This window comes from Camelus ferus, chromosome 6 (genome assembly GCF_009834535.1).
Source record: "Camelus ferus isolate YT-003-E chromosome 6, BCGSAC_Cfer_1.0, whole genome shotgun sequence".
NCBI lineage: Eukaryota > Metazoa > Chordata > Mammalia > Artiodactyla > Camelidae > Camelus > Camelus ferus.
In genome coordinates this window covers 21750661-21771760 of record NC_045701.1, presented here as the reverse complement: position 1 = coordinate 21771760, position 21100 = coordinate 21750661, and the positions used below count along the sequence as shown (strand labels likewise).

The following is a 21100-nucleotide window of genomic DNA, read 5'->3' as shown; positions in this document are numbered from 1 at the left end:
GAAACCAGGTGTGTTCCAGAATCAACCCAGCAGCCCCACAGATCTTCAGACAAAAGAAACACAAATTCCTGTTTCAAGATGGCAGGCTGAGCCCATTACTGAAATCCTCCTTTCTCACCAAAACCATATATGTGATAGAAAAGATACTTTTAAAACGATAAATATAAAGCCCTTCTTGAAAACAAAAAGGATACATCATGAGCTAGAAATAGAGAAGCATCACTAAAATATGAAAGCAGTAAGCTGGATGGAGCTGTCAAGCCTCAAGTGCCTCAAGACTGGGATTGATGCCACCATGATGAAGCCAAGTTTGTCTTAAAGGCACTCTGCTGAGTCACAACTCAGGATGTTCACAGGAGAATTCTCCCTCAGGAAATGCGCACTCAACTTATAGTCACCATGTGTCTGAAGAAGACTAATCCCATGAAACAGCAGCTCAGCAAATGAAAGAGCACACATTCAAGGAATTAGAAATAATAAAGCCACCTAAAAGGGATTTAAAAGATACAGAAAGCCCTCTGGCTGGAATGAGACTGGCCTTGGATTTAGCAAGTAGAATGGCTCCTCTCTGTATTCTCCTGCTTGAAGTATGGTCTGGAAGTTACCAGAAACACACCTATTTTGGGTCAGGAGACACCCAGTTTCAGCAACAACTGGGTAGAAGGACGAGAGAGACAGGCAAGAAGGTAGAAGGGTAAGTAGACTCAGAAGGACAAGCATGAGCTGGGCAGAAGGAAGAAGTGCGTCAGGGAGGGGAAGACAGGGCAATGGAGGACAAGAAGTCAGCAGGAAGAAAGACAAATGGGCCTGAGTAGGACCCACGAGCGAAGAGAAGGACAAGCAGCAAGGTGGGGACTAGAACTGCAAGCAGGGCAGGCAGGTGCAGGCCTCCACATCTCACCTTCACTCGGCTCTGGATCTGGAAGTTGAAGGTCTCATTCCACTCTGGATTTGGGCAGTTGGAGATGGTCCGAGTCCTCAGCCTCTTACAAGAGGCGGTGGGCAGCCAGAGGCTCACAAAACAGTCTGTTTGGCTCACTGTCCAAGGAAGACAAGGATGGGAGGGGAGGGTGAGGAGCCAACCCAGGTCCAAAGGGCATGGAGGCAGAAGCCAGGGCAAGGCCTTGTCTCAGCTCCAGGTCCCCTCCTGACTCCTCGGTCTGACTCTTCAGAGACCTTTGTCCCAGAACACTGGGAAGGTCACAGACTGCCGGCTAGAGGTCTCACAGAGGGGACCCAGGCCCCACGGACTGTTCTCATGGACCCAGGTGGCCTCTGGCTCTCTGAGCAGACACCTGTTGGCTTGGGAAAATATAAGGCTACAGAGTTTTCCCTCTGCCAGGGGAAAATTTGGAGGACTAGCCCCCAGGGGTCAAGTTTATCTCTTGCCTTAGCTCAAGGCACCAGGGAAACCAAAGTAGGGCACAGCTCTTCCTATTGGCTAAGGAGAAGCAAGGATTAGAAGGGACACAGTCTGCCATGAATCAGCCCAGATGGCCCCCATGGGAATGGGCTTGAGAGGAACAAGATATTCAGCAGGATTCAGGAGCAGGGACTACCATCTACATGTGACTCAGATGCACCCAGCTGGCTCTTCATGTCTACACTGGTGTAGTACGTACAGATGGGGTACATGACCCAAGCATGGGGTGTGGGACTCAGGAAGCCCTCACGTCTAAGGCCACATACTTTATTTTTCATTTGAAAGAACAACCCCATTGCAATGATGCTGTGCATGCTCTGGAGAAGGGCAAAGTCTGTGATCCCAACAGGCCCTCCTAAAGTGAAAGAAGGCCTCCAGGGTCTTCTGTTCGGAGCAACAAAAGGCATAGGGTGAAAAATGGCAGCCCAGCCCAGCTCCTTCCCTTCATTCTACCGGGGAGGAGTGAGGGACAGGTACCACGATTGCCCTGTCACTCTTCCAGCAGTCTGATGGGGCAATTCCCAGGGTACCCACCAGAGACAGAGAGCATGGGAAAAGTCGTTACAGTTTCCAGTGTCAGAGTCCATTAGATGGTAAAGCTGGGTGGGGATGAGAGTTCTGTACTGACCAGACTGTTCCAAAGTAGTTCATAATTATAATTAATAATGTCCTGTGAGAGTGGAACCAGAGGTGTCCCCCCAGACTGACCTAGTCCTACACTGTCACTATGGGGAGGACTTTATCAGACTTGATGACCACGGTGTGCCTCCCAAGCATCCCTAGCTTCTGATTTCATCCCCAACGTCTGGTTAATCTTTGAGGGCTCACCATTCAATGAACTGGAATTCACGACTTCCTCCCATTGAATAGAGGTGAGACGGCACTGTCCTTTAGATGTCAAAATCATCATTAATCCAGACATGAAGAATGACCAAAACCCAACAGAATAAAAAAAAAAAAATAGAGACATCATCCTCACCTTTCCTTCCACACTCAACCTGTTCCTCCTCACCATTCACTCAAGTGTCCTAACCAGACACCAAGTGTCACCCTTGACTCTCACATTGAGTTGACTTAACTCCTTGGACCTCTCTAGCCTGTCCACTTCTCCTTATTAGCACAGCCACTGCCTTGGTGTAGGCTACCGTCATCTCTGCTGCCATGTCCCTACTGGGCACCCTGTCTTCTGTCCTGCCCTACCCTATCTTATCTCTCAAAACAAACCAAAGGGCTCTTTTTCTATCTGATCATGTCACTCCCCAGTTTGAGATCCTTCAATGGCTCCCATCTGCCCTCAGGAAGGAGTCTCACTCAGCATGGCTGCCCCTCCCTCTTCCACAGCCTCAGCCTCATCTTTCCACCCTCCCTATCATCACCCCAGCCCCTGCCCTGCCCACCCCCACCGCAGGCGCATGCCCACACACATGCACACATACATATTCACGCACATGTGCTCACATTCTCACTCTGGACTCCGGCCAAACCCAGTCAGTTGTAGGTCTCAGAAAGCCATACTGTCTTGCCATGAACACCCTTCTCTTCCTCTTTCACACCACCTTTCCTTGGTTGGCCTGTTCAGGTTGCAGAAAGGACCTCCTCTGGAAGCCTTGCCTGAGCCCCCAGGTCTGGGCCAGGTGCCCTCCGAGCCCAGAGACCTCTGCTCTGCTCCCAGTAGAGCACTGACTACCCTACATGACAACAGCAGTTTGACACATCTGTCTCCACTGCCCCCTGTCCCCTGTGAAGTCGGGGAGACCGAGTGTTGGCACTCATTAGATATTTGTTAAATGAGTACAAAAGCCCAACTTCCTGTGAACGGGCTGTATCAGTACCCCAGAAATCCTGGGCTGAGTCACTGCAGATATAGGTAGGCAGGTTGGCATGTCTAATTGTTCTGCCCAGTCCTCCTGGACCCCTCCCTTGACTTTTCCTGGACACCGAGGCCCCTCCTCCTGGTCTGCCTCCCTGTGCACAAGGAATCTTCAGCCAGGGACTCCACCAACCCTACACTCACGTGCTTGGCATGATTTGAAGGAACCTGTAAAGGCCCCTTTCCTTCTAAAATCCCTTTCCTATCATCAGTCCATGCCTAAAATTCTCCCATTAAATCCATTAAATAAAGTCTCAATATTTTTGGCCTAAGGCTAAAATCCCTAAGATAAAAAGACTCCTGAAAGAGCCAGGATTGATCAGACACCCACACTTCAAGTGTTAATTTATTTTTCAGTCCTTTCGCAGACAGCTGTTCCGCCTCCCTTCCCACAGGGTTGGGAAGGAGAGTGTGGCTCAAGAGTGGGTAGTCCTGGGGAGGGAGGGGCGACGGAGGGAGGCCGCCGGGCCCAGATGACAACCTGGGGCATCATTAGCTGACTGTAAGGATAGTGACTGTCATGTTGCCAATGAAGAGTGGTTAAGAAAGGGTGACCCAATTCTGAGAATTTCAGGGACTGCAGGGGATTTCCTAGGCATAGATAGTTCCTAGTCTTTGTTCCTCATGAAGTGTCAGAGGGCTTGGTCATCTGAATGTCATGTCTCCTCTCCTGGAATGTGGGTGGCCAAGATGACTCAATGATCTGTACAGAGATCAAGAACATTATCTTCCTCACACCTTTGAGACACCTGCCTCACACCCCCTTGGGGTGCTGGTTTGAGTTTTAATTCATTTTCCCAAGAGGAATGAAAATTCGTGACTGCTGGGAAATTCCCAAGCTGATTCTCTCCCAGTCCTGGCCCAGGGAGTCACCCCTGAATCTTATCCCTGAATCGCTTCTCTTTTGGGCTCCTGGAAATCTTGGAAACTCAGGCACCCATTACAGGACTGAACCAGAGAGGAGCTTGTTTCTTATCCAAGCTAGAAGGAAAATTTGGGGCAAGGGTCACCCAGGACCTGCAAGATATCAGGATAGTCTCAACCCAGGTGAGGCAGCTACAGAGCCCAGCCTGTGACAACTGTGGATCCAGACACAACGTGACCTGGGCTGACACCCCCAGCCACCATGGATTCCCCCACCCTGTTCCTCAGGGGAAATGAGGAAAACATAAACAAGGGGTTCCCAAAGGGGACCGGGTACCCTCAAAAGACAGCCTGTGTACCAGACGCACGTGTGGGGGAGGGAAAGAGGAGGGTGGTGGAGTGGACCTCAGTCCATTTCTCTGGCTGCCTGTTCCCCCATCCCAGCTGCACCTCTGGGACCTGCAGGTGATGGGTGTAGCAGGGAGAAGACAGAAGGAAGGGCCCTGGATGATGGAAAGGTCTGAGCACACAGGTGCAGGCATGCTGGGGGAGTGGGAGGCCAGCGTGGACCTGCAGGGCTGGGACAGACACACCTCCAGAGGGGTGGAAGCAGGTGAGTGCAGCTGTGGGCATGTGGGAAGCTCAACCATTCCCAAGGGGAGCGGGGTGAAGTGTCTGATGACTCATGTGGCGTGGCAGGAAAGGCAAAAGAGGCAGCCAGTCCCCAGGTCTGGGGGATACTTCCAGGCTCCTCAGATCATTCACAGTGGCCTGGGAGGCCCTGAGAATCCCGAGAAGTCCCTGGCCCTCTGGCCAGCCTCACGGCAGGGCCAAGCCCAAAACTCCACTGGATGGAATTGCTCCCCCTGGCATGGGCTCTGGACACTTGCCTATCCGGGGACCCGGTCTGAATCCTGCCTGATCCCTTTGCTTTCTCTGGGGCTCCAGGGCCCTCCCTCCTCCACCCTCCACACTCATCCCCGCATTGCAGTGTTGCAGGGGCAGCTTCCCAGCAGGTTTATCAGCCTCTCCCACCTGTGCTCCTGAACCATCTGCATATTATCAGGAAGTCCTGTAATCAGGTGCCCATCACTTAGATTCCTGTCCCTCCTCTGAACACCCAGCCTGCTTCTCCTGGCTGGTCTCCTCCACCCTCAGTAGTCCAGACCTGGGATCAAACACTGATTCTGCTTTAGGCAGTTAATCCTCATGTGCAAAACAGGCCCCACAACATTGCCTTCATGTTGTTGGGAGGGTGAATGGTGTTTGGACATCTGGCCCCGGGCCAGTCCCTAGCAGGTGCTCAGGGACTATGGGTCCTCTCCCTCCCTCAGGAGAGATCCTCCCCCAGATTGGGCTCTCCAGACCTCTGGATGCTCACACTCTGCCCCCTCAGGACCCAGGCCCTCAAAGCAGCCTTCCTTAGCTACTCCCAGCTTTCAGTGTCCTCCTCCGGGTCTAAATTCTGTGGTGACGAGATTAGAATGCCATCCCCCATTACTACTCTATAGGTGCTTTGGGCATAGAGTCCTCGCCTTGTATCACGGCTCTCCCAGCCTAGGGGGAGGGCAGTGTAACAGAGGTTTGGAGAACATGGAGTCCTTGGGCCATTCCTATAAGGTCATTAGTAAGTGGGGAACCCCTCAGCTGTGGGGCCTTGGCAGAAAGCTTTCTCCTCCTCGGAGGCCAACCTTCCTCCCTGGGTGGCAGAAGATGAGGACAGCATAGGGAGAAGCTTTTGTTCTCCTGCCAATCCAGATGCCTTCATTTCTTCCTGAAGCCAGAGACTTCCCTGGGCCCCTGTGGCCTGACAATGCAGCAGGGGCTGGGATGCAGGGGAAGTTAAGGCTGCAAGAAGATACTGCACCAAGAGCCCTGAGTCAAACACACATGGGCTGAGCTGCAGAACCAGGAGCTTTGGGGCATCTGGCAGGCGCTGCAGAACCCATTTTCCTGAGAAGGGCACTGGGGCTAGGCCAGTATGTGGTGTCCATCCCTAACCGCCCTTAAACTCATGCAGAAGCAAGGAGCAGTCAATGCCCAGTGTGGGAGAAGCAGGTGCTCCTGGAATGGATCCCAGGGAGGGGAGGGCGAGGAGGAGAGGGCGAGGAAGAGAGGGCGAGGAAGAGAGGGCGAGGAGGAGAGAGCGAGGTGAACAGTGCTCTGGGACGAGCACTGCAGGGGCTGGTAAGTGCCAATTTTATAGCAGAGGGAGGGGCCTGGAAAAATGGCTCAAACCCCAAGGTCTGAAATACAACCTGAATATAGAACGCACACACACGCATGCACACACACTCATGCACACACACAGAGTCACATCTGACCATTTCCTTACCCAGGGTCCTGTCTCCATCTAGGCCCCATAAGCAGAGAAGGGGGGATGTGGGAGGGGGCTACTCACCCAAATCAGCCTGTCGGACGTTTTTCATCCGGACGACCCTCACTGTCAGCAGGTGGCATGGAGACAGCTCCTCCTGTGGATTGAGAGGACAGAGGACTCACTCTTCAGGCAATGGTTGTAGGTGACCTTGACGTATATGGAGCTGCTCAACCCAGCATAGACTCCCACTGCTCAGACTCAAGCAGCATCCCCATGGTCGAGCTAGCTGCCTTTCTGGGCTCTGGAGGGCTCTTCTGGTCCCCAGGGGGCCTGAGGCTGCAGAGGTGAGGGGCTTAGTCCTCACCCCACTCTGGGCCAACTCTCCCTGGAAGAGGGCCAGCTTCACACCTGTTCTGTTCCTGGCTTTCCTGTCTGGATCTCAGAATTGGAAGCCCTTCCCTTGAGAGTTTTCCCCAGGCTTTGATGAGTCTTTTTACTGTTCACTCCTGGCCCATGCCCATGGCAGACACCATCAGACTCCTCCAGCCCACTCAACGGCTACATTTTTAGAGGCCTCTGAACTGGAACCCTTCACATGACACATGGTCCACTCCATGCTGCTAGAATCACTTTATACCTTTTTAAGAGAATGTACTTCTCCATTTAAAATAATATTAGGGTTTAGGGAAAAACAGAAGAGTGTGAAGAAAAAGAGTTTCCATAATGCCATCACTCAGTGAAGGCCACTATTATCATTTCTGGTTGTTTTTTTAATGCTATAATTCTTTTTATTTTCAACTCAGACTGTCCATGGATAGTTCATCTGCCTTGGCTATTATCAGAGATAGTAATATTTGTAATGATATCTAATGAACTATTTGCCAGACAATTTTCTTATAGTTTCTAATCCTCCTAAGACCTTTATAACAAAGGAATAGCTATGTTTTTAAAAACTAAGCTATAATTGACATATAACATTGTGTAAGTTTGAGGTGTACAACATAATGACTTGATATACGTATTTAGTATTGCAATATGATTACCACAAGAAGTTTAGTTATGCATTACCACACATAGTTACATCTTATTTTCCTTGTCATGAGAACTGTTACCATTTTGATGTTTGTCCTTCCAGCCTCTTCTGAGGCTTAATCCTAACCAGCAACAACAGGATGACAGCAGGGAATGCTGTCACAGAGTCCCTGAGATAGACATGTAAGTCATTTCAGGGCTCTCCCTCCTCTGCCCCCAACAGCTGCCTCAAAATCAGAACAAAAGCCAAGTTAACAGTCACATATAGGTCTGAGGATTCCTCTTGTGAGATTAACTCTGAAATATTGAATATCTTCATGGTTAATAACATGCTTTAACAGGATTGTGTTTTGAACTTTGTAACTTGGGCCAAAGGCTGCACACACCACTTCTCTTCTGATTCTGGAAATATGTCTGTGTCTTTGGCCCGACCCACTCTGGGCACAGAGGGCTCCTCATTTCTCACTCCCTGCCTGGGCAGAGCCTGTGTGCTGATCTGATCTGGCGAGGAGGCAGGAGTCAGCTTTCCCCCAGGAGAGCAGTTCTGGAAAAGGCTGTTCCCTCTGGCCCACTTTCTCAGAGGGCAGCTAGAAGGCTCCAAGCGGGGAGCCGCCCGGGTCCCAGCCCAGTCAGGGGTCACTCCTCAAGTCACAGTCCTCCCGGCCATCAGAGCCCTTCTCCTGCCTCCAGGAGAGACTGCCCTTGGCCCTGCCCAGCTCCCTTGTGTCTTCTCTGGGAGGGAACAAGCATTCACAACTTCCTGCAGGACCTCGCTTGAGGTCCCCCTGATCTCCAGGAAGGGCTCTCTGCTGTCATCTAACCTGATAACTTCCCATGAGGCGGACCATTTCTTTCTCCTCTAACTTAGCAGCAACATCTTCAGCTACGGTCTGCTACGTGTCTGCTGCATGCTGTGTTGTCTATACAATCTCTGTTTTATCTTGCTCAATTCTTGTAACACTGCACAGAGCAGTTATTATTAACCTCACTTTAAGATGGAGAATCTGAGCCTAAGTCCTGGGACTTCGGGCACTCAACTAGAGTCAAAGGAAACCAAGTCTGAATCCAGTTCTAATTCTTGGGCCCATGTTCACAACCACGACTATACTGTCACCTTTCTTGAAAGCGACCCTTAGCAAACACGAAGACAGGTGCTGCTCGCCCTCATCTCCTCTTGCTTGGTCTCCTCTGAGAATCTATTTTCCTGGCAGATTCTTCTTTTCACCCTGTATTCCCCCCAAGCCCCAGAATAACCTCCAAACTCTGGCAGCTCTTCTACTTAAAGTGCTCTACTGACACATTCCATCATCTGTCTCTTTTTCAAACAGCCAGAGCACATCAGAGCTCTAAGGGTTCTGGGAGAATTTCCCACTTTCTAGTAGCCACAGAAGGCTCTTTTGTGGTCAACCTGGAGCCTCAGATCACACCTCTAGCTCAGGAGTTTGCAGGAGACACTCAATTTCATAGCACTCTGCAAAGGACTCATATCTGCCAGCAAAAAGACAGAGCCTAGAGGGTTTGAGAGAATGCCCAGAGGGGCCATGCCAGGAGGAGGGCAGCGGGAACATGGGACTCAGGTCTTGGGCCCAGATGATTACAGGTACCAGGTCTGTGAAAAATGACCTTTGGGGATTAAAATGAGTGTACATATTTTGCTCCTGGTATAATTATCTCAGTTGGAGTGGTGTTAGATATAAGCAAAACTTCATGGCCCCAGAGGTAATTGGTAACACAGTAGAAAGATGTCATAGAAAAAAAGCACAGTGTCTGTGACTATGGGAACCAGAAACCAGTGAGCTTATGGAACCCAAGTTTATGGGGTGGCTTATGGAATCAGGGTAAGAACTTCAGGGACTTGGACAAGCCCATCCCTAGGACAGGATGCCCTGGCTGGATATCAGGATGAAAGCTTAACAATAGGCTGGACCAGGCACTGTCCAGCTAGGCTGCAGTCCTGGAGTTAATCCTCCAGTTCATGGGGGCATTGGAGGGTCCTGAGGTCAGGACCATGGAGCATTCAGGGGATTGGAGCTCAAGGCAGGGACTATTTGGCAAAGAATACAGAAGTGTATTTAGACACTTTAAGAACCAGAACAACAGAGGGTATGGCTCAAGTAGTAGAGCACGTGCTTAGTATGCACGGGGTCCTGGGTTCAATGCCCAGAACCTCCTCTAAAAATAAATAAATAAATAAACCTAATTATCTCCCCCGACCCCACACAAAAAGTAAAATAAATAAAAAGAACCAGAACAGCTGTGCGGCAAGGACAGCCAGATGGCAGTATTCTGGAAGCCTCTGCTCAGGCTGCAGACACAAATGACCCCAGCCTCCTCCCGGGCCTCGGCCCCTGGGGCTGGTCTTGACAGGACTCCATTTCCCTCGAGACCTCCTCAGGACACAGCTCATATGGAAAAGAGCTTGACTCTCAGGATTGGCTATTTTGTGATCCAATAATATCCCTTTCTAAAACCCCTAACTTTATAGATAGGACTTTGGCGAGGAGGTAGGGAACACAATTCAATACCCTCCTCTAGTGCTCCAGGTGCTGACTCCGCCTGGGGGCACTGCCTCTGTTGTAGTCTAGCCACCCAAACCATTTTGCTTTGCAGAGGAGAAGACAGAGTTTGGAGAGCTGGCATCTCACACAGGGTCACACAGACCAGAAGGGGCAGTGCCAGGACTCAGGTGCAGATCCACCTGACCGCAGGGCAGCGCCTTTTCCATCCACGTAGAGGCTGGCTCTCACCGTGAATTAACCAAATCAGTTAAAAGCTTGCTCCAGGTCATGCACCAGACTAGTTAATAGCAGAGGTAGGAGTAAAACCCTCAGCTCCCAATTCAGGGCTCTCCTTACATCCCAAGAATCTAGCTTTCACCACAAATTAGTCAGAAGAATGTTTAGTTGCAGATGGGCTCTCAGGGTCAGGCTCCCAGGTTGGGGTGGGAGTTGGGAGGAGGGTCTGACAACTACATTTCAGTAGTGGTGGGGCTGAGGCCCATGCCTGGGTCAGGCATACCCCAACCAAACCAGCCCACAAGGTCTGCATGCTGGGGAAAAAAGACAGCTCCCTGGGAGCCTGTGGGAACTCTCCTCCCAGGGCTTCTCAGGGCAGGTCCCGCTCGTGATGCCATCTCCTCCTCCCCAGCGTGCTGGGTGTATCCATCAGCTCCTTGCAACACTCGAGTCAGAGCTCAGACCAGCCTAGTGATAGCTTCCAGGAAGCAATGGCCCTGCCTAAAAGAACACTGGGACGGGGAATTTAGGGGAACCCAGAACATTTCCTAGCCAGACATCCTAGACCAAGGGTCACCTGAGAGGAGCCTTTATGGCTGTTTTCCTTTTTGTCACCCAGGCTATGTAAGGGTCAGGGCAAGAATCTCAGCTCTGACTCACCGACCCTCCAGGACCATAGAGGGATGAGGGAAGCTCCCAATTGCTTCATGGCCCCCTTCAAGGTAAACTCCCTACTATGAAGGTCTCCCCAGGTCCAGGCTCCTGGAGGCTCAATGAGACAGGAGAGACAGGGATGCTGTTGATAGGAGCCCCTCCAGCCCCTGAGAGCTGTGGGGGAACATAGGCCAGAAGGTGATGTCTATCCTGGCCCAGCAGCAGGACACCGGGTACCACGTAGCATGGAGCGCCCCTCCTGGGTTCCTTGGGGGCTGAGCAGGGTCTTCACTTCACACCCCAAAGGGACAGGACAATTTGAGGGCATCACTCATCTTATTCTGTGATTTAGTGTGGGCCAGGTGAAGGTCAGGAGGAAGAAGTTGCTGCTGACAGCCCTTGCCATGACATGCTTACAGCAGGAAGACCGAGGTAGACGAGAAAGCTGAGGCAGAGCCAGTCTAGAACCCTGGCAACCTGACCCACGAACCTGGGGTCTCCCCAAGAGGCTGGGCAGGGCCATATAGAGCAAGGAGTCTCAACCACAGACCCAGTTGGGGGCCCCTTGGCTGATGGTGACAGGCCCCCATCCTCACCAGACACCACACCACGTGCTCTCACGGCAGTCTGTGGAGGATGTCCACAGGGTACATGCCTACTCACCACTGGGCTGGGCTAAGCGTGACCACCACAGGCAGTGCTGAGACTGTCCTCCTGGCCCCAGGCTGGCCCTGAGCCACTCCACAGTGTCTTGTCAAGCCCGTGAATACCCACAGCTGGGCCATCCATCCAGGAGCCAGGCCCCAACTGGGCCAGATTGCATCCTCAGGTGCTAGGGAGGGACTGCCTGTGCCGAAGTGCCCCATATCTCTGGAGTCTGCAGTGCCCCCAGCCCTCCATGAGTCTGTCTCCGGCCCTCAGCCCCTGGCCTTCCCACCCAGCACTGCTCCCTCACCTCCATGGCACAGGTGGTCGGGGGCCTGCCATCTTCTGCTTGGCATGAGTCTGGCAGGGTGTGGGAGACCCAGACGGGCATCTGCCTCTGGAGCATTGTGAGGCTCTGCAGCTGGGTGGTGAGCTGGGGAACTTATACTCTGACTCAGAGCTCCACCCTCTGGATGCCTCTTGGCAGTGGCTGGGATTGCCCGGGGAGGGGTTTAGGTGGGTAGATGTATAGGGGGCCTGGACCTAGGCCTCTGAGTATCAAGGGATCCTCAGGTATTCAGATCTTGGAAATGCAGGGTCAGCAGTCTACTGCCCCCAGAAGCTCAGAACAACCAGTCTGTCCACTGGAACAGGGAGTGGCAGGAAGAGGCTGCTGGACCCTCACAACTTTAGGATGAGCCCAGCAGTGATTTGGGAAAGCCCTTTCTCTGCATCTTCTCGAGGTCATGATCAGAGGTGCCCCTCTGGGGAATGGTGCCCTCCCTCCTAACTCCACTGAGTCCCACAGCTTCGCACCCCAGGAGCTGTGGGCAGGGACCTCAGGAGAGTCAGGGGCCATGGCCAGGACTCCTGAAGTTAGAGGATGAAGAAAGAAAGTAAACGCCTGAATACTTGGTGAGGAGACGATCAGGGGAAAATGCTCCCCACGCTCCCTCCTGGGAGGCTGGGTCGGGAGAGGGTGTGTCCAGCCCCTGCCTGGTCTCAGGCAGCTTTGAGGATGCTCCCACCCCACCCAGCTGATGTCTATCTCTGGCCCGGTGGTTGGCTGACTCGGGGGGCTGGTGAGGCCACTTCACTTGCTCGACAGCCCAGCTGGGTGCACTGGGAGTTTCCTGCCTGAGCAATCGCCTGGGGCCCCACAACCGGCTTTTCTGGCCTGTGGATTAAAGTGATTTTATGAAACTAAGGGTGAGATCTGAATGCAGGGCTGGCTGGGCCTGAGTGCAGCGATGGAACCTAGTCAGTGGTATCTGTGGGGCCTCGTCCTCTGCCAGGTGGCGGACATTCCCATCCTGCCCCACTCTGCTTTCCACAACCTCCAGAGAAGGGAATGGGGCCTTCGCTTGGACCCCTCCCAGCTCCCATCCTTCCCTGCCCCTGCCATACCCCACTGCTAAGTACACAAACTCAGCAACCACACCCTTTGGTGAACTATACTAAATTCAATTTAGTTCCAACCCCAAGTGGGCACCTACTGCATACATGCTCCTGAGAGAGGAAATCCCAGACTTGAAGATGGGGAGCCAAATGCTTCCAGCCCTAGAGGTCTGAGTCTCTAGAGGTGACAGAGGGCATCCTAGAAGGATCAAGGTACACCCTTCACATTTGTAAATACCTGTGGTTCACAGAGCTAATAATTGGCTAGAAAGTACAGAAGCAGGAAAATGGGTGTCAGCTGGGAAGATAAAGAGTGGGTTTGAGAAGGCCTCATGGAGGAGGTGGCATCTGAATTGGGTCTTGGAGGACAGATGGGACTGCAATAGCTAATGATAGATGGGAAAGGCTTGCATGAGCAAGTATAGGGAGGCCAGAAAGCAGGGTATGCTCAGGCATGTAAGTGGTCTGGTATCAGAGTAGTAAGTTGTGTGGAAGGAGATGTGGGGGGTGGATAGTGGGACACAGAGGGTAGTGGAAGTTGGGCAGAGAGAGGGAAGATCTGTGAAGGAACAAATCTAGGAAGATACACTAGGGCCCAATAGGTGTTACTCTTAAAAGACATGCTTTAAGTTTAAACTTATTCTCTAGGTAATAGGGAGCCATTGATGGTTTTTGAGCAAGAGAGTGACATGATCAGAGCTGAACTTTAGGAAGGCAATGCTGATGGACGTTGTGGACAACCAGCCCACAGCACTACAGTGTCCTGAAAGTGATGAGGTGAGGGCTATGGTGAGGTCCAAGGGACCTCCTCCCTGAGGATTCTACCTGTCTCCCCTTTTCCTCCACTCCCTGATCCTTCACCACCAAACAGGCCCAGGGCAAGTCCCAAACTCCAAAGTATTCCTCAAAGCCTGGAACTTGAGCCTCTTCTCACCAAAGGAGCCTAGCCACAACCCCTAACCCCACCACCAACCTGCTATCTATCCTAGGCAGTGCATGGAAATTCTAGGTCTCCAATCGTTTTATTTCCTCATTGTCCATAAACTCCTCAAGACCAGGGCCTCACTTTAGTTGAATGAAACCAAATTGAAGAGGAGGCTAATAGGAGGTGGGGTGGAAGTTTCTTCCTGGACACCCTCTGCACAGCCTTGGACCCAGGTGGGAGCTGGTGCATCAGCAAACTGAGTGGACCACCTGCTAGCATGTACTGACTGCTTACTATGTGTCCAGCTCTGTGCTGACAGGGTGGTGTCTGGAAGGAAACACAACAAAGAATTTGTGATCTAGTAAGGGGGGAAGAGGGCTGAATTAAGTGGTAAACTGTCCAATGTGGACTCTAAGTAGAGCAGGAAGGGACAGGGGACTCCATGGGGATGGTGGGGAGTGGGCTGGGAAGGCAAGGGGTACCAGGCAAAGAAGTCCACACGATGGGGTGAGGGGTGCACAACAGCCTCCTCTAATCCAATGTGTCTCCAAATGAACATACAATTTAACCTACAGTTTCTGGTTCCTGTGTCCCTGGTACACAACTGATGTTCCAAATGAATGCCCCTGCCCCCAGAGTTCCTTCATGTGGAAACTACGAAGCCATCTCTGCACAAAGTGGAGGCAACTGGATTTCTACCTACCATCCTCTCCTCCCTAATGAGCAGAGAGCCTGAGATCTCCCCAGAGACCCCCAACCTGCTCCTCTGAGGCCACCCCTCTGACTATGTCTGGGGGTCTTGTTAATGGGCTCCCATTGATTGCAGTGACCTGGATCTGCCTCTCGCCAGCAGCCTCTTGGCCTCAGGTAACCCAGCACTGAAGAGTACATTCCTCCCAGTGGCTCGGCTGACATCACTCACTCCCAGGTGAACCCGAAGGATGAATCCTTCACCTTTCCTCTTTCAAGATGCCTCAGATGCCTGTCCCTTTCTTCCCACTCCCTCAGCAGCATCTGATTGTCCTGCCTCTCACGGGTTCCTCCCACACACACTTGGCTGGCTGATGAGCTTCGTAACCACCCCCTTCAACCTGTCATTCTCCTGCACAAACATAGCCAGTGCTTTTCCATCCTTGCCAACAAAGTCTCGATCCCAATACCTTCCATAAAACAAGTAGAGCCCAGAAACAGCTCTATGTATATATGAAATTTCAGTATACAATGAAGGAAGAATTTCAAATCAGTGATGAAATGATGGATTCTTCATTATCAGAAAAACTAGCTTACCATTTGGAATAAAATAAAGTTAGATCCCAACTTCATAACTACACAAAAATAAATTGCAGACTAAATATCTAACCATTAAAATAAGACTACAGAAGAGTTAAAATAAAATATTAGAGAATGGTGAGGATGAGGAGGATCTTCCTAAATGAGGTGCAAAACCCACAAACCAGTTTCCCAGTAGGGAAACACTGCCAGATTTAAATTACAGAAGTGTAAAACTGGGGTAAAGCAACAGATCTCATAGCACAGTCTTACCTCCAGACATATCCCACATTTCTTCCTCTTAATAAATATCTGTGGATAACAAACTCACCCTTAAAAAATAACAGTAAAGAGGAGAGTCTTACCGGGCCTGATATTAAAATAGACTACAAAGTCACATGAACACAAGCAGTAGGTGGTTGGTGTAAGAATAGGACCAAGGGAACAAAATAGAGGGATCAGAGACAGACCCTGACACTTAAGGGAACTTAAAATATGATAAAACTGGCACCACAAATCAATAGAAAAAGAACAGATTAAGAGGTGACATGGACATGAGTAAATTAAAACAGCATCCCTACTTAACCCCGTATGAAAAGATTGGTTATAAATGAGATCAACATAAGAAATGGAAAATTATAAAGTTAACAGAAGACCACATAGGAGAATCTATTTGTGGTCTGGGGGCAAGGATTTCTTAAACATCATTCTGAATCCACGAACCATAAGGGAAACTATTTCTAAATTTGATTACATAAGAATTAATGATTTCTGTCAATGAAGAACAAGCAGAAACGGTTAATAGCTGACAGAATGACAGAAGATAACCACAATGCAGCTGCAAATCACCAAAGGATTAATGTCTAACACATACAAAGAATTCTCACATACTCCATAAGAAAAAGATGGCCCGCCAATGTAAAAATGGACCAAAGGTTGGAACCTGCAATTTATAGGTGGGGAAACCCAAAAAGCTAACAGGCGTTTGAGGAGATGCTCAAAAATCATTGGTAATCAGGGAAATTAAAACAACAATGAAATTTCTCTACAGCTATTAAACTGGAAAACACTGAGAAGGCTGAATAATGACTGCCTTTCTTCAGGGGGAGAGAATGGCAAAGGATTTGTGGGTTCAGGGAAATAACCAGCAAGAAGACGGGCTTGGGGCTCACAGGCACCAAGGATGTAACAGGCCATGTCCGCAGCTCTCTGCACTCAGGTGAAACTGTTTTCCCTCCAGCTTCTCCACAGAGTTGCTGCCCCTGCACCAGCCCAAGCCATTATCTCCCTCATCTCAACTACTGCCTTAGCCTAACTGGTCTTCCTGCTTCCACTTTTGCGTTCCTATAAGCCATTCTCTACAGAAGAGTACAAGTGATCTCCTAAAAACATAAACCGGATTATGCGACAGCCTTGATTAGATCCCTCCCATAGCTTCTGGTGGCTTTCACTTCTTGTCTTGGCTCTGAGAGTTGCTCATGGTCTATTCCTTCCCGGGAACACAGTTCAGCTTAAGTGGAGTTGCTGTTTTATTTTACTCTCTATAGGAGCCACCTGTGCTCACATCATCTTTTGGACAGTTTGCTCTTTTCCTATTGATCTGTGGTTTTATCATACCCTTAAATATCAGGGTCTCAGCCCCCCATGTCCTGAACATGCCAAATTCTTTCTCACATCAGGAGTTTTGCACTTGCCGTTCGCTTCCCACTCCGTGCACAGCTGGAACTTTCTCCGCTGTCATGGCTCTCCTTAAATGCCATTCTCTCCAGCAGCCCTGCCCTGACCACCCTCCATAACACATGTGCCTTTCACCCACCTACTTGCTTCTGTGTTGCTCTGATTATCAATTAATTATTTAGTTTAGTTTAATTGTATCTTGATTTATTTTGTTCATTTATTCTTTTTGCCTTTTCAGGGCAGGAACATTGCTTGTCTCATTCACCAACTGGAAACAGCTAACGCCCATCAGTAAGGGGATGGTCAATTATGGTACATTCACACAGTGGACCACCACACAGATGTCAACAGGAACAGACTAGCTACCATTTATTGAATGTTTACAAAGTGACAGGGACTAGTCTTCATATCTTATCTTTCTGTGAAGTAGACACTATTGTTATCTCATTTTAAAGAAGTGAGATGTAGAGAGGATAAGCCACCTAGCCACTTGCTTAGGGTCACCACAGTAAGCGACAGGGCTGTGATACAAGTCAGTCTATTCCAGAACTTCTGGCTTAACCATCATACTCTCAGCCTTTCAGGAGATGCTACTGGCCTGGAAAATTGAGATTCTGCATTATGTTTTTCAAAGGCTTGTTTATGCTCCTATGCTCCTTGATAAAGTTCAATTTCCTAAAACAAACATACGAAGAGTAAATACATTTTTGACAACCTAAAGTAAAGCAAACATTATACCTTCCAAATAAGGGGAGGTAAAAAAAAATCAGCCATTGAAGTTAACATGTCAAGATGTCTCAGAACTTCTGGCCAACAAACTAGACATGACTATTACATCATGACAAGATACAAAATAAGGATAAATATGACAAGAACCTTCATTCCAAAGTAGGTAATGTTTATGTTCTTAGTGTTGTCAAGATGCTGTCCTTTATCTTTATAAGATGTCAAAGTTCAACTCAGTGCTTTGCATTCTCAAAGCACTTGTGTCCAGAGCTCAACATTTCTCAATCTTGTGAAGTTCCTGCTACTAAAATGTGTGCCTCTGGTTTCAACTGGATGATGGATTTTACCTTCCTCTCCTGGCTCTCTTTCTCTCTCTCTCATAGCAAGACTGCCTGGAGCCTTTTGTAAACTGAGTTTGCTCTTTGTCACCTCTGTGAGGGTGACACTGTCATTGTCTCAACCTGATTGAACATAGTCCAGTTAGTTCAAGGTCTAGACTTTGAAGTTTCATAGAGCTGGATTTTAACACTGGTTCTGCCACATGAACTTGGGTAAGTTTATTCCTCTGAGCCCGAGTTTTCTATCTATTAAATGGGAAGCATAATAATTCCTACCTCATCGGGTGGTTGTGAAGACTAAATGAGATAAACGTCTTTGCACGTGGCCAGCCGTTAGTTAATGATGGACTCACTACAAGATGTCATCTCCGCCCAAGGAACTCACAACTTAAGTTGGGTGAGCCAGGAAGGTCACACAAATGGTCTCAGGATGATCATGTCACATATGAGGAAAGGTGTAAAAATATGCTGCCCTGGGAACATGGCCACCCAGGGCTGGGAAGGTCAGAAGAGGCTGCCTGGAGGAGGAAGAACTTGAACTTGCCCTTGAAGGAAGGGTAAGGATCCAATGAATAAAGAGGCAGGAAAGGGCCTTTTTTCCAAGTAATACAGCATGAGCAAAGGTACGGAGATGAGAAAAGACATTAAAGAAGATCCCAGATGTCAAGGGTAAGAATCATGGTCATTCTTTTGTTGGCAGTGGTGACCCATGAGCAGAGATTGTTTAAGAAAGACAGCAAATCCCACTCCTACAGGAAGAACAGGTGACCATCAGCACCGTGTGGTGTGGATGAGCTGGAAGGCAGGTGTGCCTCCTTCATCAGCCCAGAGTGGCTCCTTGGGGCAAGCTGTGGCCTGCAAAAAGGCACCCGATAAATAAAGGCCTCTCCCTCTTCACCTGTGAGGAATGGCCACTGGTCTTGTCCTATCCAAATGCCCTGCAGTCAGCCCCTCAGCCAGGGCTCGAGGAGGGACTCCAGACACCACAAGGAGAGGGCTGGGTGGGTCTTATAGCAAGTTCAGCTCTGGGCTAACTCGACAAGGCCAGGTTTGTCCTGGTGCTGTTGTTTTAAGAACTGTATTTGATGGTTCTAGTCTACCCCATTCACTGGCATTCTGTCTTTAGACTGAATTTGGTTCCCAACCAGGTTCTATCAGAGGAACATAAATCCCCTCTGGTTCCATCCGGTTCCAGGCCCTGAGTCAAGGTTCTGCAGTCACTTCCCAAGAGCCCCTCTCCACCATCTCAGAGCAGGGGAGACAGGGACCCGGCGATGTTGGCAGGAGAGGCCGTCATACCAAGTCCTGGGTTGGATGGGGACCTGCAGGGATGAGGAAGGCCTTGGCTCCCTATTAGTTTCAAGGTCGGTGTCCATTCGTGTTCGAGAAGGCAGTGTGCTGTGGTAGGCAGAGCACTGCACCAGAAGCCAGGAGTCGTGGGCTCCAGTTCCAGCTCTGCTGTGCCATCAAGACAAATGGCTCCCTCTCTCTGGGCCTCAATTTCCTCTTCTGTAAAACGGGAGGTTGGACTAAATCAGTCCAGAATCCCAGGAGTGGAGCCTGGCATCTGTATCTTTTCATCAATTCAGGTGAGTCTGAGACACAGCCATGTTGAGATCATAGAAACGGCAGCCTCAGGGCCCTTTCCTGCTAACTTCTGGGGTCTGACCGAAGCCGCACCTTGCTTGGGCATCAGCTCAGAATGAGAATAAATGGGGGATTCACAGGGTCTTTCTGAATACAATATGATCGACAGCAAGCTGTCAAGGCAGTGTGTTTAGTGCTAGAAAGGAGGGGCAGCCAAGTGTATGGTCAGGAAAGAGCTAAATATGATGAAAATAGGCTGAGAGTTGGTGAAAGGGACAGGAGACCCTATGAAGAGGGCTTGGGGGTGGGCGTATGAAAACAGAGCTTGTGGCCTGGGATCCAGGGCCGGCAACTCCCCTCCCTCACCCCTGCCCCCACATCATGTGTGAGCATGTGTGTGTGTGTTTACTTGGGAGAAGGAGGCACCTGTGCTCTTGTTGGGGGAAGAACCCTGAACCCTCAGGAGGACAAAGTCCTGTCACCAAAGACTGGTTTAGCATCATTCGCCCCTGGGTGGCCTAGAACAGGACCCTAAAGACCCGTTTCCAGCTGTCCCCACGAGCCTCAGCCCTGCTTTTCCTGCTAGATTTTTTTTTAGCGATGTTTGGTTGATTTTAAGGTAGTGATCAGGAATTTGCACCAAGGAAGTGGAGAGTGGCTGAGCTGTCTCTGACACAGTGGTGACTTCTGGGAGGCCCAGTCCCACCTGCTGCCCTCCTCGGCCCTGCCCAGCCTCCTACAGGCTCTGTCTGGTTGGCGGCAGATGGGCTCCAGGGCCCAGGCCTGGACTGAGGCCTGAGAGGAGGCACTGGGACAAAGGGTGTCCTGGGTGACAGGGTGGGTGGGGCCACCCTTGGGGCTGACTCTGCAGTCTTATTGCTGTAATCGAGGCAGCACCTGGGTGAGGCTGAAGACATGGGTAACCCAAGCACAGGCAGAAGAAAGGGGCCTCCAGGCCGTGGGGCACAGAGACGGGCAGGAGCCTCCAGCAGTGCAGGAAAGCTGCCTCCTGCTGCCGATTGGGTCCTGCAGATCTGTCCTGAGAGGACGATGGGAGGCTGGACTCAGGCCTCATGTCCAATGCATGGGAGCATTGCAGACATCTTCCATCACGTGGAAGCCACACCTCCCTGCTCCCTCTGCTCTTGCCTTGTATGGGTGTGGTGGTGGGGAGGGAGTGGGGGCGTTTTGTCCTCTTTCTGGTGATACAGAGTTTTATCACCAGAGTGCAGGGAAGGACTCTGCGCCTGGCCTGGAGCCCTCAGTTTCTGTATGCCGCAAACAATAACTGAAGACTCTTCATGGTGACCAACCACCTGGGTTGGCCCAGGACTGAGGGTTCCCTGGGACAAAGGACTTTCAGTGCTAAGACCAGAGTCCAGGGCAAACTAGGATGACTGGCTACCTTATTTCTAACTTTCTTGGGAAATATTTTCTGAAGCAGAGAGACCTGGTATGCCAGACCTGGAATTTATAATTATTTGTATTTATCATTACTCTTAGGTTTTATAATTATTTGGGGGCAAAATAACTTGTTTTCCGATTTTATTTTGGAGTATACTGACAAAATCTATATGGGACAATTCTGAGGTTAAGGGGTGACTGAGTCTACATGTGGGATTCTGGTGCAGTGGACA

At 50.2% G+C, this 21100-nt stretch overlaps 1 protein-coding gene across 4 annotated transcripts in view; it reads right to left on the bottom strand.

The window, feature by feature from the left end:
* The window catches only part of PLA2G4E (phospholipase A2 group IVE), a 57927-nt gene that overhangs the window by 22130 nt on the left and 14697 nt on the right, over positions 1-21100 (bottom strand). For 2 of the 4 annotated variants that reach the window (XM_032481437.1, XM_032481439.1), the window contains exons 1-3: positions 11854-11949; positions 6559-6631; positions 902-1038 (exon numbers count right to left, since the gene is read on the bottom strand). In XM_032481437.1, the coding sequence (XP_032337328.1) occupies positions 902-1038; positions 6559-6631; positions 11854-11949 (306 nt within the window). Of the gene's footprint in view, positions 1-901; positions 1039-6558; positions 6632-11853; positions 11950-21100 lie in introns of those variants that run through there. The other 2 variants (XM_032481438.1, XM_006178854.3) reach the window with 1 other exon arrangement.